Below are 20,450 nucleotides of genomic sequence, written 5' to 3'. Positions count from 1 at the left end.
GACTAATGGCTTTCTTTTGGGGGTGATGAAAATGTTCTAAAATTAGGCAGTGGTGATGGTTGCACAACTCTGTGAACGAACTAAATTCATGTACAGAATTGTACACTGTAAATGTTTTATGTAAATTATATCTCAAAAACGCTGTTATAACAAAAAAAGAATGAGAGGTCCCTCTGGCTTTTGATACTGCATGATCTGCAGGAAAATTGTAAAGAATTTGTTACCTTTTTGTAGAGTAAAGGGGAGGTGGGTAATAGTGTGTATTAGTATTTGCTTGTGTTGAATTTATATTGTTTTTTCTTACTTCCAGTAGGAAACTAGAAAATCCGCCACCTGGCGTGAGACCAAGATTTTTCACTTGAACTTTTTTTTTTTTTTTTTTTAATTTATTTTTGGCTGTGTTGGGTCTTCGTTTCTGTGCGAGGGCTTTCTTCAGTTGTGGCAAGCGGGGGCCACTCTTCATCGCGGCGCGCGGGCCTCTCACTGTCGCGGCCTCTCTTGTTGCGGAGCACAAGCTACAGACGCGCAGGCTCAGTTGTGGCTCACGGGCCTAGTTGCTCCGCGGCATGTGGGATCTTCCCAGACCAGGGCTCGAACCCGTGTCCCCTGCATTAGCAGGCAGATTCTCAACCACTGCACCACCAGGGAAGCCCCTCACTTGAACTTTTTAATTAAGATTTGAGCTTTGAGCCATATGAAACAACTTTTTCTTGAAGTAGTCAGTTGTGTCAAATGCAGCAAGGTCATAAGGCAAGGCTGAAGAATGTTAGATAATTGATGACTATTCCAGGACGGAGTCAGGGCCTGGTAGGGGCAGGAGTAAAGCAGCTCATGGTGTATTCAAAAGTAAATGAGAATCAGGGATTTTTTGCCAAGGAAGTTGAAATGTCTGTAACTTGTATACTGATCCTAGCTGGAATATTTATAGAGAAGTATTTAAAGGATTCGCAATTTATGGGTCTCTTCTGCTATTTTATGCTTTATTCCCACAGCAGATGGGACCATCAAAGAGCTGGCCATCAGGTTCCCTGAGAAGACGCATTTATGGGTCCTGCCGTTTTATGCCCTCTCTTTTCACTGACGGGCACCGCAGAACTTATCCTGCACATATTTCAGAGTTAGGGAAGGCTGTATACTGTCACCTAAGGAAAGGCCATCGTGGAAATATTTTCAGAACTCAGGGCAGAAAAGGTCCACTTCCCATGAATGTGGTTTATTAATGTTCAAGGCTAATCAAGTAAGAGAGAATTTGGCTTTTTGCTGTGCTGTCAGGAAAATCAGAAACAACTGTAAGTTCAACTAACTCAGGAGGCCCATGTGATTTTTCCATGTCTAAATACGAGGTATCTGTTTGTTCTGGGGCTGACCTCATACTCCTAGACGTTTTTCCTTATGTCGTGTTTTTAAGAACGCAGTCTCTACTTTTCCATCTTAATGTATGGATCCTAGTGAACCTCTTAAAATTCAGTGCAAAAAACCCCACAAAGTATGGAAGAGTTAACAGAAAGAAACTGTCACCACAAGAAAACAGAAGGGGCTTCTGAAGGGCTGGCAACGTTCTGTTTTTCTGGGTTTCTCCATTTTAATTCTATACACTGAGGTGTTAGGTTTGTGAAAACTGATTGATACACTTACGTGGAACTTTATGTATGTTTTAGTAAAAAATGAACAACCACAACAGTGGGTAATGTAAACAAAATTCCTTTCTGGTCTGGATCTGCTCTTTGGCCACCAGTTGGGACGGAAGGGATGGACCCTCGCCGAGGCGCTCAGGCCTAACTCCTGGCCTCCCCGACCCCGGCCCCTTCCTCCCCCGACGCTGGTGGACACGCGGCCTTCAGCGAGCGGGCGTAGCTGACCCCGCGGCCCCGCCCGCTGCCCCGCAGGCAAGGCGCGGGAGTCGCTGGACGGAGCCGCCCCACGGAGGCGTCACGCCCGAGACCGGGAAACTGCGAGCCGAGGCCCGGCGACGCCGGAAGCTGAGAGGAGAGGACCAGCCAACGGAAGTCAGTGGAGGCTGGCTTCGGGCCGACGCTCTATAACCCGGAGGACCGGGATCTCTGTGGTTGGATGTGACGGATCACCGTCTACCTGGGATGACGCTTTCCCAGCGCCGGGCTCCCGGGGCCCATCGGGAAAATGGGGGCGCAATCCCCGGGGCGATAGGGGCTGATAAGGGAAGAGGGGGCTGAAGGAGGGGGACTGCGTGATGCGGCCGCCAAGGTAACATCTAGTCACCTCAACCCTCCAGTCTCCCGGGACCAGTAGCAACAGACCTGTGGAGACCTGGCCGATCGGAGTGGACGCGCGCGCGCAGGGGCGGTGCTTTCCAGTCTCGCGGCGCCCGGGGCTGCCAGCGCGCATGCGTCCGAGGAGGGCACCAGGCCGCAGAGACCCTGCGAAAGCCGAGCGCGGGTTGGGCGGCTCCCGCCGGGGGACTGGACAGCAGCGCGGGCGCGGGTGGAGGCGCGGCTTCCTTGGCCGGTGGGCGCGGATTGGACGCAGCAAGTGGAAGGGGTGGGCACCTCCGCGGAGACCGTCCAGGGATTGGCCAGAGCCTGCGGAGGCGTGGTCTTGGGGGGCGGGGCGGGAGACAGCGCGCTGCTGAGGTGGTGGTGGTGGCGGCCGCCCGACCCGGTGAGCGAGCGGGTCTTCGGGTCCCACCCCCAACCCCGAGCCGGGGACTGAAAGCCGGCGACGCCGGGGAACCGGGGAGCCGGGACCTCCGAGGTCCCGGGAGGCGTCGGGGTGAGGCGCCATCCGCCGAGTGCGGACCGAAGAGAGCGGGCGCCCCGCCCCTCGCTTTCTTCCTGGACCGCGCCTCGCTGCGCCTCCCCCACCGCCGACCCCGCGTCCCGCGCGGGCCTGAGCTCCGGGCTCCCGCGGGTGCGGGACGCGGGCTGCGTGCGCCGCTCGGCCTGCGGGCCTGGAGGCTCCGGGGGGTCCCCTGAGTCCGGGGCCGGGCCCCTCCTCGCCCGCGTCCCCACGCAGACGCCATGGCTGAGCCCCTGAAGGAGGACGACGGCGAGGACGGCTCCGGAGAGCCCCCCGGGCCGGGGAAGGCGGAACCCACCGGCCCCGCCGCCTCCGTGGCGGCCAAGAACCTGGCCCTGCTGAAGGCGCGCTCCTTCGACGTGACCTTTGACGTGGGGGACGAGTACGAGATCATCGAGACCATCGGCAACGGGGCCTACGGGGTGGTGTCCTCCGCGCGCCGCCGCCTCACCGGTGAGCGACCCGCCCGGCCTTGCTCGCACGTGTGGAAACCGGTTCCCCGGGGCTGAGACCCGCCCCGTCCCAAGCAGCCAGCGGGGCCGCTGGGATGTGAATTCTGGGTCAAGTCAGCAGGCATGGGTTGGGTGCCTCTGGGGGCCGGCCTCTGTATCGGGCTCGGGTCTCTGAAACTTTGGTGGCTTTGCCAGCACATCAGCCTACTTCCTCCTTAGGTGACAGTCCGGGTTAGACCCGAATGGAGGTTCTGCAGAGTGTGTTCTGGAGCCAGAGACTGGTGCTCGGGGTTGGTGGTGGGATGGATGAGGTCTGAGATGCAGAGTGTAGGGAGGTAGAGTGAGCACAGGTGTGAGAGTCTAGAGTCTACCACTAACTAGCTGTGCAACGCCCAGCAAGCTGCTGAGCCCAGGCCTCCGCATCTGTAACTTTGAGCTATGAGTACCTGCCTCAGGAAGGAGGTGACGGGGAAATCTGATAACGTATGTACTATGCTTAGCACAGAGCCTGGCACAAAGTAGGTGCTCTGTAAGTGGTAGCTGTTGTCACTTGTATCCGCAAAGGGAGGTATTGAAAGGGGCCTTTTGCTACTCTGCAGCTAACCAAGGTACCTTGTGGCATCTGCTTTTCCCCTGTTCCCCAGGCCAGCAGGTGGCCATTAAGAAGATCCCTAATGCTTTTGACGTGGTGACCAATGCCAAGCGGACCCTCAGGGAGCTGAAGATCCTCAAACACTTCAAGCACGACAACATCATTGCCATCAAGGACATCCTGAGGCCCACTGTGCCCTATGGCGAGTTCAAATCTGTGTAAGGAGTGGGGATGGAAGAGGGAGACCGAGCAGGGACCTTTTCTGAAGGCTGGGGCCATATTGCTGAAGTTCTAGAAGGGTAGCTGAACCTAATGGAGGGCAGGCTGGGAAAATTCCTGCGATTCCAGGATCAGTGCTCCCTTAGGGCTTTGCCAGGGATACATGTGATTCCTCTAGAAAAGTGCAGAAGTAACAGTTTTATAGGACCTCGGTATGTAGCGTGGCAAATGTAGGACGTTCATTCTATATCTGTACCTTTCTATTCCCATAGCAGACATCACTAGTCAATCACAGAACACTGTCCTACAGAAAATGGAGAAGGCTTTACAGTTTTCATCATAGTTTTTCAAGCAGCCACTACCAAACGATGGAGAGGGCTCCCAAACTAAACACGTTGGCCAGCCTGGTTTAGTCCAACCCGACCTTTGCTCTGATGGTGAAACTAGATCTGGAGAGAAAAGCGATTTCACTTCAATTAAGTTAATGGACAAGTTGTAGAGAATCTAGAATTTTCATACCCTGTGGGTGGCCCCTACAGAGTCTGAGAGTAAGGCCATGACCTGTCTGGAGCGGGAGGGCGTGGTGAGGATGGGGCTGGAGGGTGGGCAAGACAGCCCTTGCCTGTCTCCCCTGCCCCTCAGCTATGTGGTTCTGGACCTGATGGAGAGTGACCTGCACCAGATCATCCACTCCTCGCAGCCGTTGACGCTGGAGCACGTGCGCTACTTCCTGTACCAGCTGCTGCGGGGCCTCAAGTACATGCACTCGGCTCAGGTCATCCACCGCGACCTCAAGCCCTCCAACCTGCTGGTGAATGAGAACTGTGAGCTCAAGATCGGGGACTTTGGCATGGCCCGAGGCTTGTGCACCTCGCCCGCCGAGCACCAGTACTTCATGACCGAGTACGTGGCCACGCGCTGGTACCGTGCCCCCGAACTCATGCTCTCGCTGCACGAGTACACACAGGCTATTGACCTGTGGTCCGTGGGCTGCATCTTTGGGGAGATGCTGGCCCGCCGCCAGCTCTTCCCAGGCAAAAACTATGTGCACCAGCTGCAGCTGATCATGATGGTGCTGGGTACCCCGTCGCCGGCCGTGATTCAGGCCGTGGGGGCTGAGCGGGTGCGGGCCTACATCCAGAGCCTGCCGCCACGCCAGCCTGTGCCCTGGGAGACGGTGTACCCGGGTGCCGACCGCCAGGCCCTCTCCCTGCTGGGGCGCATGCTGCGTTTTGAGCCCAGTGCCCGCATCTCAGCAGCTGCCGCCCTTCGCCACCCCTTCCTGGCCAAGTACCACGACCCCGATGATGAGCCTGACTGCGCCCCGCCCTTTGACTTTGCCTTTGACCGTGAAGCCCTTACACGGGAACGCATTAAGGAGGCCATCGTGGCCGAGATCGAAGACTTCCACGCACGGCGCGAGGGCATCCGCCAGCAGATCCGCTTCCAGCCTTCCCTACAGCCTGTGGCCAGTGAGCCCGGCTGCCCCGATGTTGAGATGCCCAGTCCCTGGGCTCCCAGCGGGGACTGTGCCATGGAGTCCCCTCCGCCGGCCCCACTGCCATGCCCTGGCCCTGCGCCCGACACCATCGATCTGACCTTGCAGCCGCCCCCACCGGCCAGTGAACCAGCCCCTCCAAAGAGGGAGGGAGCCATCTCAGACAACACCAAGGCTGCCCTCAAGGCCGCCCTGCTCAAGTCCTTGCGGAGCCGGCTCCGAGGTGCCTGGCAGAGGCCGCGGCTGGCTGGGGAGAAAGAGGCAGAGGGGCCCCAGGCCTGGACAGGCTCTTACCTTCACCCTCCCGTCTTCTCCGCAGATGGCCCCAGCGCCCCCCTGGAAGCTCCCGAGCCTCGGAAGCCAGTGACAGCCCAGGAGCGCCAGCGGGAGCGGGAGGAGAAGCGGCGGCGACGGCAGGAGCGAGCCAAGGAGCGGGAGAAGCGGCGGCAGGAGCGGGAGCGCAAGGAGCGGGGGGCCGGGGCCTCCGGGGGCCCCTCCGCCGACCCCCTGGCCGGGCTGGTGCTCAGCGACAATGACCGCAGCCTGCTGGAGCGCTGGACTCGCATGGCCCGGCCCCCGGCCCCCGCTCCCACGCCCCCCGCAGCCCGGCCCCGCAGCCCGCCGGCAGGCCCTGCAGCCCAGCCCACGGGCCCCCCGCCGCAGCCTGCCTGCCCGCCTGCTGGGCCTGCGCCTGCTGCACCCCAGACCACCGCCTCCTCCGGCCTCCTGGCCCCCCAGTCGCTGGGGCCACCCCCTGGGCTGCCTGGCCCCAGTGCCCTGAGCGTTCTGCCTTACTTCCCCTCTGGCCCACCCCCTCCAGACCCCGGGGGGGCCCCTCAGCCCTCCACCTCCGAATCACCCGACGTCACCCTGGTGACCCAGCAGCTGTCCAAGTCGCAGGTGAGGGGAGAGGCCCGGCCGTGGGGATGCCTGGATCTGAGCCCAGGGGAGGCGGGCCTGGGAGGTCGTTGGGGGCAGGAGAGGCTGTGGTGTGTCCTGGTCCCACGGAGCGGAGCGGCAGACGGGGCTCGAGCTCTCTTAGCCTGCCTGCTCACTCGCAGAAGGAGCGTAGCGCTGACGAGCCGGCCGTTGGAGACCCCAGCCCGCACTCAGCGTTTGTCGAGGCTGGTGTCCAGGCCCACGCGAGGGCCGTGTCACCACAGGTGTCCAGGCCCACGCGAGGGCAGTGTCAGGGTGGGGTGCCCTGCAGACCTCAGTTGGCTCTGGGTGGTTCCCGCGTTGTAAGCTGCCATCATCCCCTGCAGGTGGAGGACCCCTTGCCCCCCGTGTTCTCCGGCACCCCAAAGGGCAGTGGAGCGGGCTATGGCGTTGGCTTTGACCTGGAGGAATTCCTAAACCAGTCTTTCGACATGGGCGTGGCTGACGGGCCACAGGACGGGTAAGAGCTGGGCCGGGACTCCAAAATGAGCTGTGGCTAGGGGCTCCCAGCACAGGAGGAGCCCCTCACCCCACTCTCCCCCTTGCCGCCCTCAGCCAGGCCGACTCAGCCTCGCTCTCAGCCTCCCTGCTCGCCGACTGGCTCGAGGGCCACGGCATAAACCCTGCCGACATCGAGTCCCTGCAGCGTGAGATCCAGATGGGCTCCCCCATGCTGCTGGCTGACCTGCCTGACCTCCAGGAGCCCTGAGGCCCGCAGGCTGTGCCTTGCTGCCAGGGGCAGACCCAGCTCCAAGATCCGCAGGACCGTTCCCGAGGGCTGGAGCCCCGGGCCTGACAGCGGAAGCTCAGCTCGGGTTATTCTGCAGGTTCATCTCAGACCCACCCTGCGGCCTTAAGCGGCCACCTGAGCCAGCACGAGCCACGGCAGGAGGGGTGACCCCTACCCCCCCGAGCGATAATTTTCAGTATTGTATTTTTATTATTATTATTATTACATTATTATTATTACACAATTTTTTTTGCCATCGAAACGAAGCCTGTGAAATATAAGGTTCCCTTTAGTGCCTGTCTCCAGGGCGTGTTTCTGGAGTTGAGGGCAGGGTGCCATCAGTCGGGGAACCAGCGCTTGGGGGCCAAGCTAACGCATCTGCGTGCACAACAGCCAAGGCCAGTTCATTCAGGTCCTGAGGTTTATTAAGACCTCCACTCCCCACTTGCTCCCGGCCCCACAGAGGTTGCCCTCTGCCACCTCGCATGGTCAGACGCACCCCCGGGGCGGGTGGGGGGACCTCACAATCTGTGCCTACCTTGGCTGCGGCTGTTCTAGTGTAGCTTGCGGTAGCCGGGGTGAGATACGGTTTGGGTGTCGAGCTTCGGGTGCCTGGGACGGGCAGGCGGGGGAAGCTGAGCGTGAGCGTGAGACGGGGCTGGGGCCCGTGGTGCTCGCCGCTGGGAGGGAGGTGAAGGACGGGAGCTTCTCTGCTGGCTGGCGGGACTGCTAGGGCGTGGCGGTGGCGGCCACACGCGGGTGGCCTGGCGTGTGCCGCGAGTGGGTCGGACTGCGCCGCCGGGCTCCCGGCGCGGGGCCCTGGCGGAGTCCGCAGTCGGGAAGCCGGCTGAGGTGGGACACCGGCCCGCAGCCTTCCGGACGGGGTCCGAGTCCAGGCCGGGTGGCGGTGCCTTCCGGAGGTCTGGGAGGCCGCCGGCGTGTAGCCGGTGGAGGGGAGCGCAGGCCCGGCCGAGAGGTGGGCGTCGAGGGTGTGAGGGGAGCGGTTGGGCTGGAGCCACAGGGCCCCCGGGAGAGGCGGGCGCTGAGGGGGGCGGGGCGACAGGGCGGGGGCGGGGCCGCGAGGCGGGGCGGCAGAGCGGGGGGCGGGGTCTCGAGGCGGGCCGGCGCCTCAGGCCCGGCGGATCTTCATCTCGGTGCGCTTGAGGGAGTAGTAGAAGCCCTTCCACTGGGCCCAGTTGATGCCGTTGGCGTAGGAGAGGTGGGAGCCGCCGAGGTAGAAGCCGTTGAGGTTGGCGAAGTGGCAGCTGCGGAACCAGAAGGCGCCCGACGAGAGGGCCGCGCAGTTCTGCACGAAGAGGTCCTGGTCCCGGTCGAAGGTGGAGAACTTCTGGCCGCTGTGGTAGGACAGGGAGTCGCCTGGCGGAGGGGAGGGGCAGCCTGGGGACGGGGCCTCTTCCGAGCCAGACGCGGGGTAGCTGTGCGTCCGCAGCTCGCGGGGCCGCCTGGGCGCGGGGGCAGCCCGGCCTCCCCCCGGCCCCTCCGCGGCTGGCGGGAGCGGGTACCTGCCCCGCCGTCCTCGAAGCCCGCCACGTGGAGGCTGTAGCCGTCCTCCTCGGCGCTGACTGCGTGGGGCGAGATGGAGAAGTCGGCGTACTTGGCGAAGGCCGTGTTGTTCTCGAAGTCCTCCAGGTCCACCCGCAGCTCATACTTCTGCTTCAGTGTCAGGAGGTGCAGGTTCTGCAGCCCTGGGAGGGGGCGGGGGGCGTGCCGGTCAGCGGGGACCTGGCTCTGGGGGCGCCCAGCCTGCCGGGCCCCACCTTACCCAGCCAGTACTCCCCATCGGCGCGGCCAAAGCCCAGCTTGTAGTCGTTCCAGCCCCGGAAGAAGCTCACTGAGCCGTTGAATCTCTTCTGGAAAACCTGGAGCAGAGAGGATGGGCCTGGACGCTCGAGGGGCCGGGGGCTGGGGCCTCACCCGGGCACGGACCCTGTGAGGCTGAGGCGGCTCGTGAGAGGACCGAGCCGGGGGCCGAGATGAGGCGCGTGCTGGCACCGAGAGCAGGAAGAGGTGAAGGGGGCGTTCTAGAATTGAGATGCCTGGGCTTGAGTCTGGCGCCGGCTGTGTGACTTTGGGCAAGTTACTGCACCTCTCTGGGTTTTGGTTCCTCATTTGTATCCTTGCTCCCAGGATTATTGTGAGGATTGCAGGCACTAACCTACCTTAAGCATCTAGGAGTCTTTGGTGGCAGAGGCTCACAAACTGTGCGGTATCGTCCCTGCTTTAGAGACGAAGTCACAGGCTCACAGCCGTGCGGCTTGGCCTCCGCGCCCCCCCCTCCACTCACCGTCCACTTTCCACCCTCGGTGGTCATGTCACAGAAGACGGGCACAGGCACGCTGGGGCCCGAGGGGTAGATGAGGTACACGCCGTCCTCCTGGTAGCCCTGGGCGTAGATGTCGTCGCAGTCCAGGGGCTGCTGTAGGCACGACCTCTCCAGAGCTGGGGGCGGGGTGAGGAGAAGGGGCCTGAGGCACGCCAGCCACCTCCGCCCCCCCGGCTTCCCCTTCACCTCCTTCCCCGAGCTGGGGGCGCGTACTGTCTGGCCCACCTGCCCCCTCTTACAGGCTCAGCCCTGGGGCCCGACTCCCAGCTGCGATGCTCGGGACAGCCCCCTCGCCCAGCCTGTGGGCCGTGGGAGTGCGGCAGCTTACCATCTCCCCGGATCCCCAAGACCTGGGAGACGCAGGGGCCAGTGCAGAGAAGCAGCAGCAGCGGCAGAGCCAGAAGGGCCTGGCGACAGGAGAACAGGGTCACCCGCCCAGCCCCAGAGCCCCCGCCCCCTCTGCATTTGCCCCTCAGACGAACCAGCCCTGCCAGGAGCCCCTGGTCTGCGCCTCTGCCTCCACACCTCCCCTGGGGCAGGCTCGTGAGCGCCCCGTCCCTTCACAGCCCCCCGCCTGGCGAGGGCCCTGTCTGCAGGGTGGGCTCAGTCCCCTGTGGCCCTGAGGCCCCCGCCCCGGCCCGGTACCTTCATGCTGCCAGCTGGGCTCCGAGCGGCTGGGTGTCTGCTGCCCCAGACTGCGCCCCAGACTGCGCCGGCCCAGAGTTATGTGCTGGGCCCCCGGCCAGCCGCTCCGGCCCCGCCCCTGTGGCTGCAGAGCCCCCTCTCCCCCTCCCCCCGCAGGGAACCAGCATCCACTTACACTGTCAGTGGCGCCGGGAGGTGGGCCCCGGCCAAGGGACCACCTGGGCCTCATTAGGCCTGCGGGGCAAAGCGGGCGGAAGTCCACGCCCCAGGGCTCAGACCGGCCCGGGACTCCCCCCGCCCGGCACCCCCAGCCCCTGCCCCGCGTCCCGACGGCCCCCCTGCCCACGTCTGTTTATTTTCTCCCTCTCCTTCCCTGGCCTGGGTTTCATTAGCCGTCGTCGCTGGGGAAAAGCTGAGGTTGGGGGGGTATGTCTGGGTTCTGGGGAGGGGAGGCCTATTCTGGGGGAGCGGAAGGTGGGGTGGGGGGCAGCTCCAGAGCTCCTGATGTGGGACCCGGGGCTGGGGCTGGGGGGCAGGGGCAGCGGCCAGACTATCCTGGCAGGCCCGGGACATTGCTGAGCCGTGAGCACAGCCTGCAGGCATCCAAGTGCTCTCCGCCAGCCTGAGCCAGGGCCCCTTCCAGCACCCCTCAGGCCCCCTCCTTCCCCCTCCCCCAGAGGCCTCCTTTGTTTTTCTTCCCCGTGCCACAGCCCCTTCTTCCAAATGCCTTCACTCGGCTCCCATCCCACCTCAGTCTCCCCTCGGCCCCTCTCAGCCAGTTTCCTCAGCCCTGAAAGACCACCTCCTCCTGTCCGGCCCCCTCAGCCTCCAGCCACCCTTTCCCTGCCCCAGTCTCGGCATAGGCTGCCAGGACAGTCTCCCCTGGGGGCTGCTCTGCCACCCCCTGCTTCGAGCCCCCCTGTGGCCTCAGGGCTGAGCCTACACTTCTCACCTTGGAGTTGAGAGGAATGTGAAGTGTGGCTGAGGCCTATGTCGAGGGCCTTACCCCTGACTGCTCGTGACTCACAAAGTACAGCCCGGCCACACCAGGCTCGTCGCATGGAGGCCCCGCCTGAGCCGGCTCTGTTCCCCGCGGGGCCGCCTGCCATCTCCTTACTTGGCCTCGAGCGCCGGAGGGCAGGGGCTGCGTCTCGACCCCGCGTGGAGCCTGCGTCCGCCCACAGGTCAGGTGTCTTCGGAGCAGCTGCCGTGTGCTGGCTGCCCACGGAGCCGCAAACACAGGCACCAGACAGTTCATCGCACACGTCACGAATGTCGGGGACGAGCGTTTGTAGAGTGGATGAGATGTGCAGAGGCTCAGGGTGAGAGAGCAGCTCTGGCCCCGGGCCCCCTCCTCACTCCTGAGTCCGCGGCCCCTTGGGTGCGCCCCGCTGGCCCCGGTTCTGTAGGTGCTGGTGAGAGTTGTCTCTTCGTAGGTGCGTGTCCTGGGGGGTCTGGAGCCAGCTGCCTGCATTCAGATCCAAGCTGTCCCACCTGTTGGCTGGGTGACCTCGGACAAGTCACCTAGCCTCTCTGTGCCTCGGTTTGCTCCTCTGTAGAGCAAGCGTGGTCATGGTCTGTCCTTCAGAGGCCTGTGTGAGGGCTGGGCATCAGGTGCCTAGCACGGGGCCCACAGTCGGTAACTGTTCAGTAAACGTGTGCTGTCATCATCATGAATGTAGCGATTGTTCTTCCATGAACGGATCGCCTTAAGTGTGATTTTTATCCTTGTCTGTGGAAGAGATGGTAGCCTTCCTCTCGACAGCCATTCTTCCCTTAGTCCTGAGTAGTGAGGTCCTGATTCTTAGCTGGCCTGATTGTCCAGCTTCCCTTGGTGAGGCCACATGTCTGAATTTTGGCCAAGAAGATGCAAACAGATGTGGGGCAAAGGCAGCAGCTATTCCCTCTTCTTCCAGCCCTCTGTCCTGTTCCTGGGCATGATGGCTGGCACTCCAGCTGCCACCTTGGACAGTGAGGAGGAGGCCCCTTCAGGGGGTGGCGGGAGGTGATCAGGGAGGATTCGTGGAGCAGGTCCAAAGCCAGCTCTGGACTGCCCTTCTCTAGCCCTCTTTTATGTGGCAGAGAAAGAAACTTCTATCTAGTTTAGGCCTCTTTGGTTGTTTCCTGTTACACACAGCTGAATCTAATCCTAAAACATCTCTCTTTTCAGCAAATGCCAGCTAATTTTAGCACAGGCTACAGAAAGGAAAATAATGAAAAGTCAGTCATCAAAACAAATAATAAAACATGTCCTAAGTCAAGTATCAGACTTCTGCTGAGTACAACTAATAAACATAGGAACCCCTCCCCCGCCAAAACCGAAAGAACACAAACCAGAAACAAAAAAGGAAAGAGAAAGAATTAAGCAATGATGTAGTATCAATCATATTTTGCCTATTAGTTTTTTCTTAAAAACTTAATGTATGTGGGTGTGCAAAGCAGGCACTGTGCTTGCTGGGTGTGGTTGAGGCTTGGTTTAACTCTTCAGGGAAAGAAATTTGGCCACAGGTACCGTGAGTCAGTCCTCCCTCTGAAGACAGTGTCTGAGGGAAACCCTTGGACGCACGGAAAGGGGCCCGTATCAGTGGGCACGTTTATTGGCTGCCCAGCATGGAAATTTCTTCCCGTGTCTGGGGGTCCCCCTGCCTGGAATGAGGGTGCAGTTGGTTGGTTTAGCTGATCTAATGCACGGCCCAGGGCTCCACTTTGGGAGGGGCTAACTCGAGCAGGGGCAGGGGGGACTCTGTTCTTGGGGTGCGGGTCACCCGGAGGCCTCTGGTCCCGGGTCCCAGGCTGGTTGGCCGTGACTTTGCAGGCGAGGTGCTGAGTCATGTTGGCTCCGCTGGGGCCGCAAGCCCTGAGCTTGGGTCTCGGCCCTCCTGGCGCCTGGTTTGCTCTGCCCATTGTTAGGTGTCTGAGGAAGACGCCCCTGCGGTAGGTGAGGGGCTTCTCTGACCGGCGTTGTTGGGGGAGGCGGCTGCCTGAGTGGGGGTGGGTGGCAGTGAGGGGGCTCCGAGGCTGCGGAGTGGTGGGCACGGAGGGGACGGTCTGTCAGGACGCTGCTGCCCGCTGGACAGCCCGTCTGCTGCAGAGCCGGTTCCCGGAGGTGAGGGCTCCCATCCCATGGGCCTTGCATGGGTCTCTTGCCCACCCCCTTGGCGTTCGCCTCTCCGCTCCACCTTTCTCCGTCCTGCTCTGTCCCCAGGGCGCCACTGTTCTGTGGCCCCAGCTTCCAGCAGGATTCGGCCAGTGGGAGGCCCTGGCAGGACGTGGGGGGAGAGGGGTTCGGGTGTCCCCCCAGGCCCTGTCCTGCCCAGGACCGCAGTCTGCTCGTGGCTGTGCTCCCTCGCACCCCCAGGGACGGCTCCCCCCCGTAACCGCCTCACTGGCCCTGACAACCCATCTCTTCCCCTTATCCCTGCAGCCCGGGAGGGCCCCGGGCGCCTCGACGCCCCCCATGCTGGTTTCCTTAAGGCCCACATCCGGGTGACCGTGCCTTCATGAAATACTCTACAAAACAGCTGAGTCTGCCTTTGTTTCCAGCCAGGACCCTGGTTGACACAAGGTCTTTGGTTTTGTCCTGAAAGCCCAGCAGCCTGTGGAGTGTCTCAGACCACAGCTGAGGACGAGACGCCCACATCTCCCGCAGCAGAGGGTATGTCCTCCAACCCAGGCAGAATGAGCCGCGCTCCGAGGGAGACGGGGCTGCCTGTCGGAAGGAAGGAGGGGTCTGGCTGAGCTGCCGGCCCCGGGCCCCTCCCCAGAGGCCGTGGGAAGGGGCAGGGCCCTGGTGGTTACCGCAGGACAAGGGTGTGGTGTCCCTTGGGGTGTCAGGTCGGACCGCATCAGGCCCGCCCTGGGGTCGGCTTCAGCAGGTGACTTTCGGGGGGACACAGGCCAGCGCATACCCCCGTGAAGGCAGCGGTGAACAGACACACAACCTCAGCCGTCCTGGAGCCAGAGGGGAGAACCTGAGAAGGTGCCGTGATGACAGGTGTGTGGTGGGCAGGGGGGCAGGGAGGGGGCCACGCGGGAGAGGTGTCGCCAGCATGGGTCCCGACTGATGGGGGCCGTGTGGGGTGTGGGCTCCTTCCCTCCCGTGTTTTCCTTCTTGAAAGGGGGGAAATTAGGAGGGATTTGGTGTCGTTCCCCCCACCCCCCACCTTGTTCTGGTTTGGGGCAAGTTCAGCGGACGGAGCTCAGAATGTGGCCGAGAGAAGACGCATGGGGGCGGGGGGCGGATTGGTGCTGGGCTCAGACCTTCGAGGTGGACCCGGAGGCCCTTGGGGTTGGGGTGTCTGGGGCTCACGTAACTTAGGAGCGTGGCTTCATTTCGGTGTGTGAATTGTGTGGACGCTGCGTGCTGGGAAGGAAACACAGATGGAGGTTTTGGGGTTTTGGTTTTAACGTAATGGAATGAATGGGTGCACATCTTCGGGGGAAAAGGGTGCTTGAAGGCCCTTTTTGGAGAGCAGCAGTGCCCACCCTGATGTCAGAGGAGTCCGGTGGTTCCTCCTGTTTCGCCGTGTGGCCACTTGGTGGCCCCTCCACGCGGGGAGGCTTGTGTCCTCCTCCTGGGAAAGTTTTTCTCTGTCACCTCTTCATTCCTGTTTCCTTCCCCTGTGTTTTCTCTGTTCTCTTCCCGATTATTTTATTAGTTGATACTGGGCCTCCCAAATGGATCCTTACTTGTTCTCATCTTTTCTCTGACATTTTCCATCTGCGTTTTTAAGTCTACAAATGGCTTATGGGGGTGGTACTGAACCAAACCCAGGTGTGCTCGCCCACGAGTGTTAAAGCCAACCTGCTGACACCAGGTTGTGGTGAAGGAAAGTGCAGCGTTAACTTCAGGGCCACAAGGAGAACCCGAACTCCCTCCGGGCTTTCACGGAGGGTTTATGAAGACAGAGTGAGGGAGGGGGTCGAGGGTGTGTGATCAGCTCTTGGACATTCTTCTGATTGGTTGGTGGTGAGATAACAGGGTGATGTTTCCGGCATCTCAGTCAACCTCCAGGTTCCAACCTGTCTGGGGTCTCCGTGTTGGTGGTCAGCATGCAGTTAACTTCTTCCACCTGGTGGGGGGGGGGGGTTTCAGTATCTGCAGAACAGCTCAAGGATACGGCTCAGGATGTTATCTATTGCCCTTGAGGAGGAACTAAAGGTCCTTGACTTTGTTTTATGGCTAAACTAATATTATTTCGTCTTGCTTGACTTTTTTCCTTTGTTTCTGCATTTTCTCACTTCTCTGATTAAATTTATTCTTTGGAATTCAGGGAAAGCCCAGGAGGCTAAAGTTTTTCTGCAAACAAGAGGCAGGCAGAGGTCATGGTCTGGGACGGTCTTTCCTGGGAAGGCCCCATAGGGTCCTTCCTGCTCGGTTGCAGGGGTATAATTTACAGGTCGTAAAATCCACGCGCTGTAAGCACACAGTTCAACAATTGCTCCTTTAAAAATACCAGAGTTTGTTTTTTAGAGTACTTTTAGGGTCACAGCAAAACCAAGAGGAAGGCATAGGGGTTTCCCGCGTACCCCCGCCCTGACACGCACACGGCCCCCCAGCAACGACCCCACCAGACGGGACCTGCACCCACACCTCGTCATCCTCGCCCAGAGTCCGTAGTTGACGTGAGGGTTCACTCCCGGTGCTGTACACTCCGTGGGCTTAGATGAACGTATAATGACGCGTATCCGCCATTGAAGCATCGTCTAGAATAGTCTTCCCACCCCAGAGGTCCTCCGCGCTCCCCTGATTCACCCCCCGCCCCCCCCCCCAGCAGCCACCTTGAGGTGCTGGTGCCGGGGCGGGAGCAGCTGTCTGCCCAGGTGCTGGCCCCCGCTGGAGGGAAGAAGCCTGGGTTCTGGGGCCCAGCACCCCAGAGGGGGTGCCGCTGGGGGGCGATGGCAGGGGGAGAGGCAGGGCAGGTGCAGGGGGTCTGCACACAGCACGGGGAGGCCGGCAGGCTGGAACAAGGGTGGTGTTGCTTTCTGGAAGCACCCTGTACTTCACACTCCTTCCTGGAGATGATTTAGTAAAAACCGCAGAGTGGAGGAGCGTGGGGTTGGAATCCCGGACTCTTGTCCCATGTGTCATTCCTCCTGACGGGAAGGACCGATGGGCACAGAATTCTGTCTAGCAAGGGTCCTCGTCACCACTGTCAGTTCTGAACAAGCACAGACACACACACACACGCACGTCCTCGCGCATGTGCACCCCTGCCTCCCTCAGTGTTTACGGGGCGTCTGCTCCACGCCAGTCACCACGCGGAACAGTGTGCCCCTTCCCGGCGCTCACGATGCGGGAAGTTTAGGGGGACGGAAGTGGACACCCGCGCTCTCGGCATCTGTCTCCAGTGCCTGGTGCACTTCCGCCCCGGGGTGACCGGGATGCACCCAGGAGCAGACCCGGTGGGCCACCTGCCCATGTCGGGGAGGGGACGCACAAGACGACAAGCAGGATGCAGGGGTCGCCTGGCAGCCTGCTGGGTGGGGACGGACGTAATGAGGGAAAACAAGACACACTTGAACTGGTGATTGAAGGCAGGGAAGTTGGGGCCGGGAGGGCTCAGTGAGAGGCCAGGAGGGACTAAGGCTGGGTCGGCAGCTTTGTTCTGTAAACGACCAGACACGAAACATTTCAGGCTTCTGGAGCCATGTGGGCTCAGACGCGAGTCTTCTGCTCTGCCCCCGAGGCTATCTATAGACACGAGATGGGTGGGCCCCGATAGAGACTCACTGACAGATGCTGGGGAGAGGGGCCAATTGGAGCGCCGACCGCGGGGTTGGGGGGGGCAGAGGGAGGGAACTGTGAGGATATTCGAGTGAAGAGCAGTCTGAGTGAAAGAGGCAGCACGTGCAAAGGCCCTGGGGTGGGAGTGTGCAGCTGCATTTGAGGGACGGGCGCCAGCTGACCGGACGGGTGCCAGCTGGCCGGCCAGGCAGAGAGGACAAGTGGGGACGCAGGAGAGGGTCAGAGGAGTGTCGATGCAGGACGGACTTTGGCTTGTGTAATAGTAAACAGTGGGAAGGGAGGGCCGTGGAGAATTCCAAGGCCCAGTTCCTAATTGTCTTTCCGTGGTGGTTGCACCAAGTCTGCTTCCTGCCTGAGGCAGAAATAAGAGCACGTTCTTCTTTTTTCCTACAGAGAGAGCTGGTCTTGAGTCAAAAGACAGACTCACTGGGCGAAGAAAATCCCCAGCTGGTTGTCATGCCCCTGCCCGATCCAGACCCGGTGAGAGTGCAGGACAGGTGCCCTGCCCAGCACCCAGCAGAGTGGGGCCAGGAGGGGTGGGGAAGGGCTGTGTCACCCGGGCCCCCGGTCTCCCTGGTCCCGCGGTGGCCTTGCCAGTGGGTGTCCCGTGACCTCCCAGGTCTGCCCTGGCTGCACCAGGGTGATCTTGGCTCTAATGGGGAGTGGGCATGCCCTTGGGGACTGGGACCCCCACAGGTGGCCTCTGATCCTTACAAACTGAAGGGTGGGCACGTCCTGGCATTTCTAATGAAACTGAAGCCGAGTCCAAGGCGTATCAGCCCACTGTTACAGTTTTTCTTTTTATTGAGGTTAGCGATCATGTGGGCAGGGGTGCAGCTCGACCAAGTCTTACCTGGGTGAACCGCTGTGTCACCGCCCCCAGGTCGGGAGACAGAAGGTTTCCAGCCCCCAGAAGGTCCCGTTTGTGCGTCCCCCTCCCCAGCCCGAGGGAGACACTATTCTGACTGCTCTCATCTTGCAGTGGTTTTGCTTGTTCCCAAACCTCCTATGAATGGCATAATTCAGCACATATTCTTCGGCGTCTGGTTTTTCGCTCAACACAATAGCTTGTTGTTGTTGTTTTCTAGTTCTATGTAGTGGTTCTCAAGAGTGTCATTTCGGGTCCCTGAGGGTCTCCCAGGCCCCTTCAGGGTGTCTGAGAGATCGGAAGGATTTTTGCAGTAAAAATGCTAGTGTGTTATCTGCACTCTCTGCCCTGGTTTTCCGGGGAGTGGGATCGAGTTTGCAGAGCCTGCGACATGAGGCTTCTCAAGACCGAACAAAGAACAAGACGCGAGAGCCCGGCCGCTCCAGTGCAGCCAGGGTGCAGAGACTCGCAGACAGGCGAGCTGGCACCGTCCTTCTCACTGTTTTTCTGTGTTGGGAAATATGGTTATTTTTATGGAAATACGTTATTTATGTAAGCACATGATGATTTGTTATTGTTATTTTAAGCGAATTGATGAATACATGTTTTTGTGTTTTTTAAAAAAATTTTGTCTTGTAGTAAGGATACTATTTTATTTCATTTATTTATTTATTTTTGTTATTTGGTTGTGTCGGACCTTAGTTGCGGCAGGCGGGCTCCTTAGTTGCGGCACGCATGTGGGATCTAGTTCTCGGACCAGGGATCGAACCCGGGCCCCTTGTGTTGGGAGCGCGGAGTCTTAAGCACTGCGCCACCAGGGAGGCCCCAAATACACATTTTTGGATGTCGGTTTTCCTTTCTAAGCTGGTCAGAGTCAGTGGATGTGACCGTGGACGTGACCGCAGAGATGAAGCTCCGTGCGCTCCTTGGAGACCACGGGGACCCTCACGTCTGAGCTGTGCTCCCTGGCGTCTCGCTGCGTGCGGGCCTCCCCCCACCCCCCGCCTTTGCTTACCCCCTGTCCCGTGGTGGGCACTTGGGTCGTTTCCAGCCTGGCTCATTGTGGACGTTCGTGGACAAAGCCCCACTCCCCCTAGGTGTGTGTTGCCTGGGGGCTGGGCTGGTGGCCCTCTGGGCTTGGTGACCACACTGAGTCAGGGCGTCTCTGCAGACAGGGGCTCTTTCGCGGGATCGTCCTGGGGTCCCACCAACACATGCGGCGGCAGCCTTCCGTGCAGGCCCAGCGTGTGGCCCCTGAGGGGCCGCGTGCTGGGCAAGCAAGGGGACCGCTTCCCCGGGAGGGCCACGCGGGGGGCCGGGGGTCCAGGCAGAGCCCTGAGGATGAGACAGAGCGGCTGGACGGCGGAGGGAGCGTGGTCAGCTGAGGGGCCTCTCTGGGCCACTCGCCGTGGTTGAGATTCGGGCAAGGTGGCCCCGAGCTTGGGAGGAGTGAGCGAGGGGCTGGAGGAGGGGAGGGCTGGGGCGGGGGGAACTCGAGGTGGTGAGCAGGCCACGTGGGGAGGGAGCATTAGACTACGCTACAGGCAACAGAAAGCCGGTGTCCAATTTTAAGCAGGAAGGGACACCCTTCCTTTAGATTGTTATTTACTTTTTTTTTTTTTTTTAAATTTTATTTATTTATTTATTTATTTTTGGCTGTGTTGGGTCTTCGTTTCTGTGCGAGGGCTTTCTCTAGTTGCGGCGAGCGGGGGCCACTCTTCATCGCGGTGCGCGGGCCTCTCACTATCGCGGCCTCTCTTGTTGCGGAGCACAGGCTCCAGACGCGCAGGCTCAGTAATTGTGGCTCACGGGCCTAGTTGCTCCGCGGCATGTGGGATCTTCCCAGACCAGGGCTCGAACCCGTGTCCCCTGCATTGGCAGGCAGATTCTCAACCACTGCGCCACCAGGGAAGCCCTACTTTTATTTTTAACTTAGACTTTTAATCCTGAGATAATGGTAGATTCACATACAGTTGTACAAACTGATACAGAGAGAGCCCAGGTATCTTGTACCCAGTTTCCCCCAATGGGAACATCTGGTAAAATTGTCCTTCAGTATCACAACCTGGGTAACCACATGGATGCAGTCAGATGCAGGACGTTTCCAGGACAGCAGGGTCCGTCCTGTGGCCCCATGACGGCCACACTCACTTCCCTCCACCCCTACCCCCTCCTTAACCCTCCCAGCAACCACGAATTGGTCTCCATTTCTGTAATTTTGTCACTTCAAGACTGTCATATAAATGGAATCATACAACATCTAACCTTTCGGGCTTGGCTTTTTTCATCCAACATGATTCCCTGGCGATTCATCCAGGTCACTGTGTGTGTCACTGGTTCCTTCCCCTCTATTGCCGAGCTGCGCTCTCCATTTGGACCTGCTGCTCTGTTTAATCGTTTACCTGTTGAAGGACAGCTGGGTGGTTTCCAGTGTTTTGCCATAAACTTTGTTTATAAAGCTGTTATAAACATTCATGTACAGGTTTTTGTGTGAACATTTTGTGGGAGCATTTCTCTGGGGAAAACGCCCAGGAGTGCAATGGCTGGGTCATAAGGTCGTTGCATGTTTAGTTTTTTAAGAAACTGCCAGACTGTTCTCCAGAGTGGCTACACCATTTTATGTTCCCCCCGGCTAAAGCC

General features: G+C 60.1%; 2 protein-coding genes across 2 annotated transcripts; one reads left to right on the top strand and one right to left on the bottom strand.

The window, feature by feature from the left end:
- The first annotated feature begins 1,950 nt into the window (after window positions 1-1,950).
- On the top strand, window positions 1,951-7,467 carry MAPK7 (mitogen-activated protein kinase 7). Its single transcript, XM_082441104.1, has 6 exons — window positions 1,951-3,228; window positions 3,872-4,037; window positions 4,681-5,759; window positions 5,856-6,436; window positions 6,802-6,935; window positions 7,031-7,467. Exons 1-6 carry the CDS (start codon window positions 2,997-2,999, stop codon window positions 7,182-7,184), a joined length of 2,346 nt encoding a protein of 781 aa, XP_082297230.1. The 5' UTR covers window positions 1,951-2,996; the 3' UTR covers window positions 7,185-7,467.
- Window positions 7,468-7,612: 145 nt separating this feature from the next.
- Window positions 7,613-10,345, bottom strand: MFAP4 (microfibril associated protein 4). The gene is made up of 6 exons (XM_082441130.1): window positions 10,195-10,345; window positions 9,878-9,956; window positions 9,511-9,665; window positions 8,989-9,085; window positions 8,729-8,911; window positions 7,613-8,582 (listed from the first exon to the last, which is right to left on the bottom strand). The coding sequence occupies exons 1-6, from the start codon at window positions 10,198-10,200 to the stop codon at window positions 8,335-8,337; spliced, it is 768 nt and encodes a 255-aa protein (XP_082297256.1). The 5' UTR covers window positions 10,201-10,345; the 3' UTR covers window positions 7,613-8,334.
- Between the last annotated feature and the right edge of the window lie 10,105 nt (window positions 10,346-20,450).

Source organism: Balaenoptera physalus, assembly GCF_965194825.1.
Source record: "Balaenoptera physalus genome assembly, chromosome: 20".
In the NCBI taxonomy this organism is placed as follows: Eukaryota; Metazoa; Chordata; class Mammalia; order Artiodactyla; family Balaenopteridae; genus Balaenoptera; species Balaenoptera physalus.
Note: the sequence above shows the minus strand (reverse complement) of the source record. Positions and strands in the feature narration are given on the sequence as shown.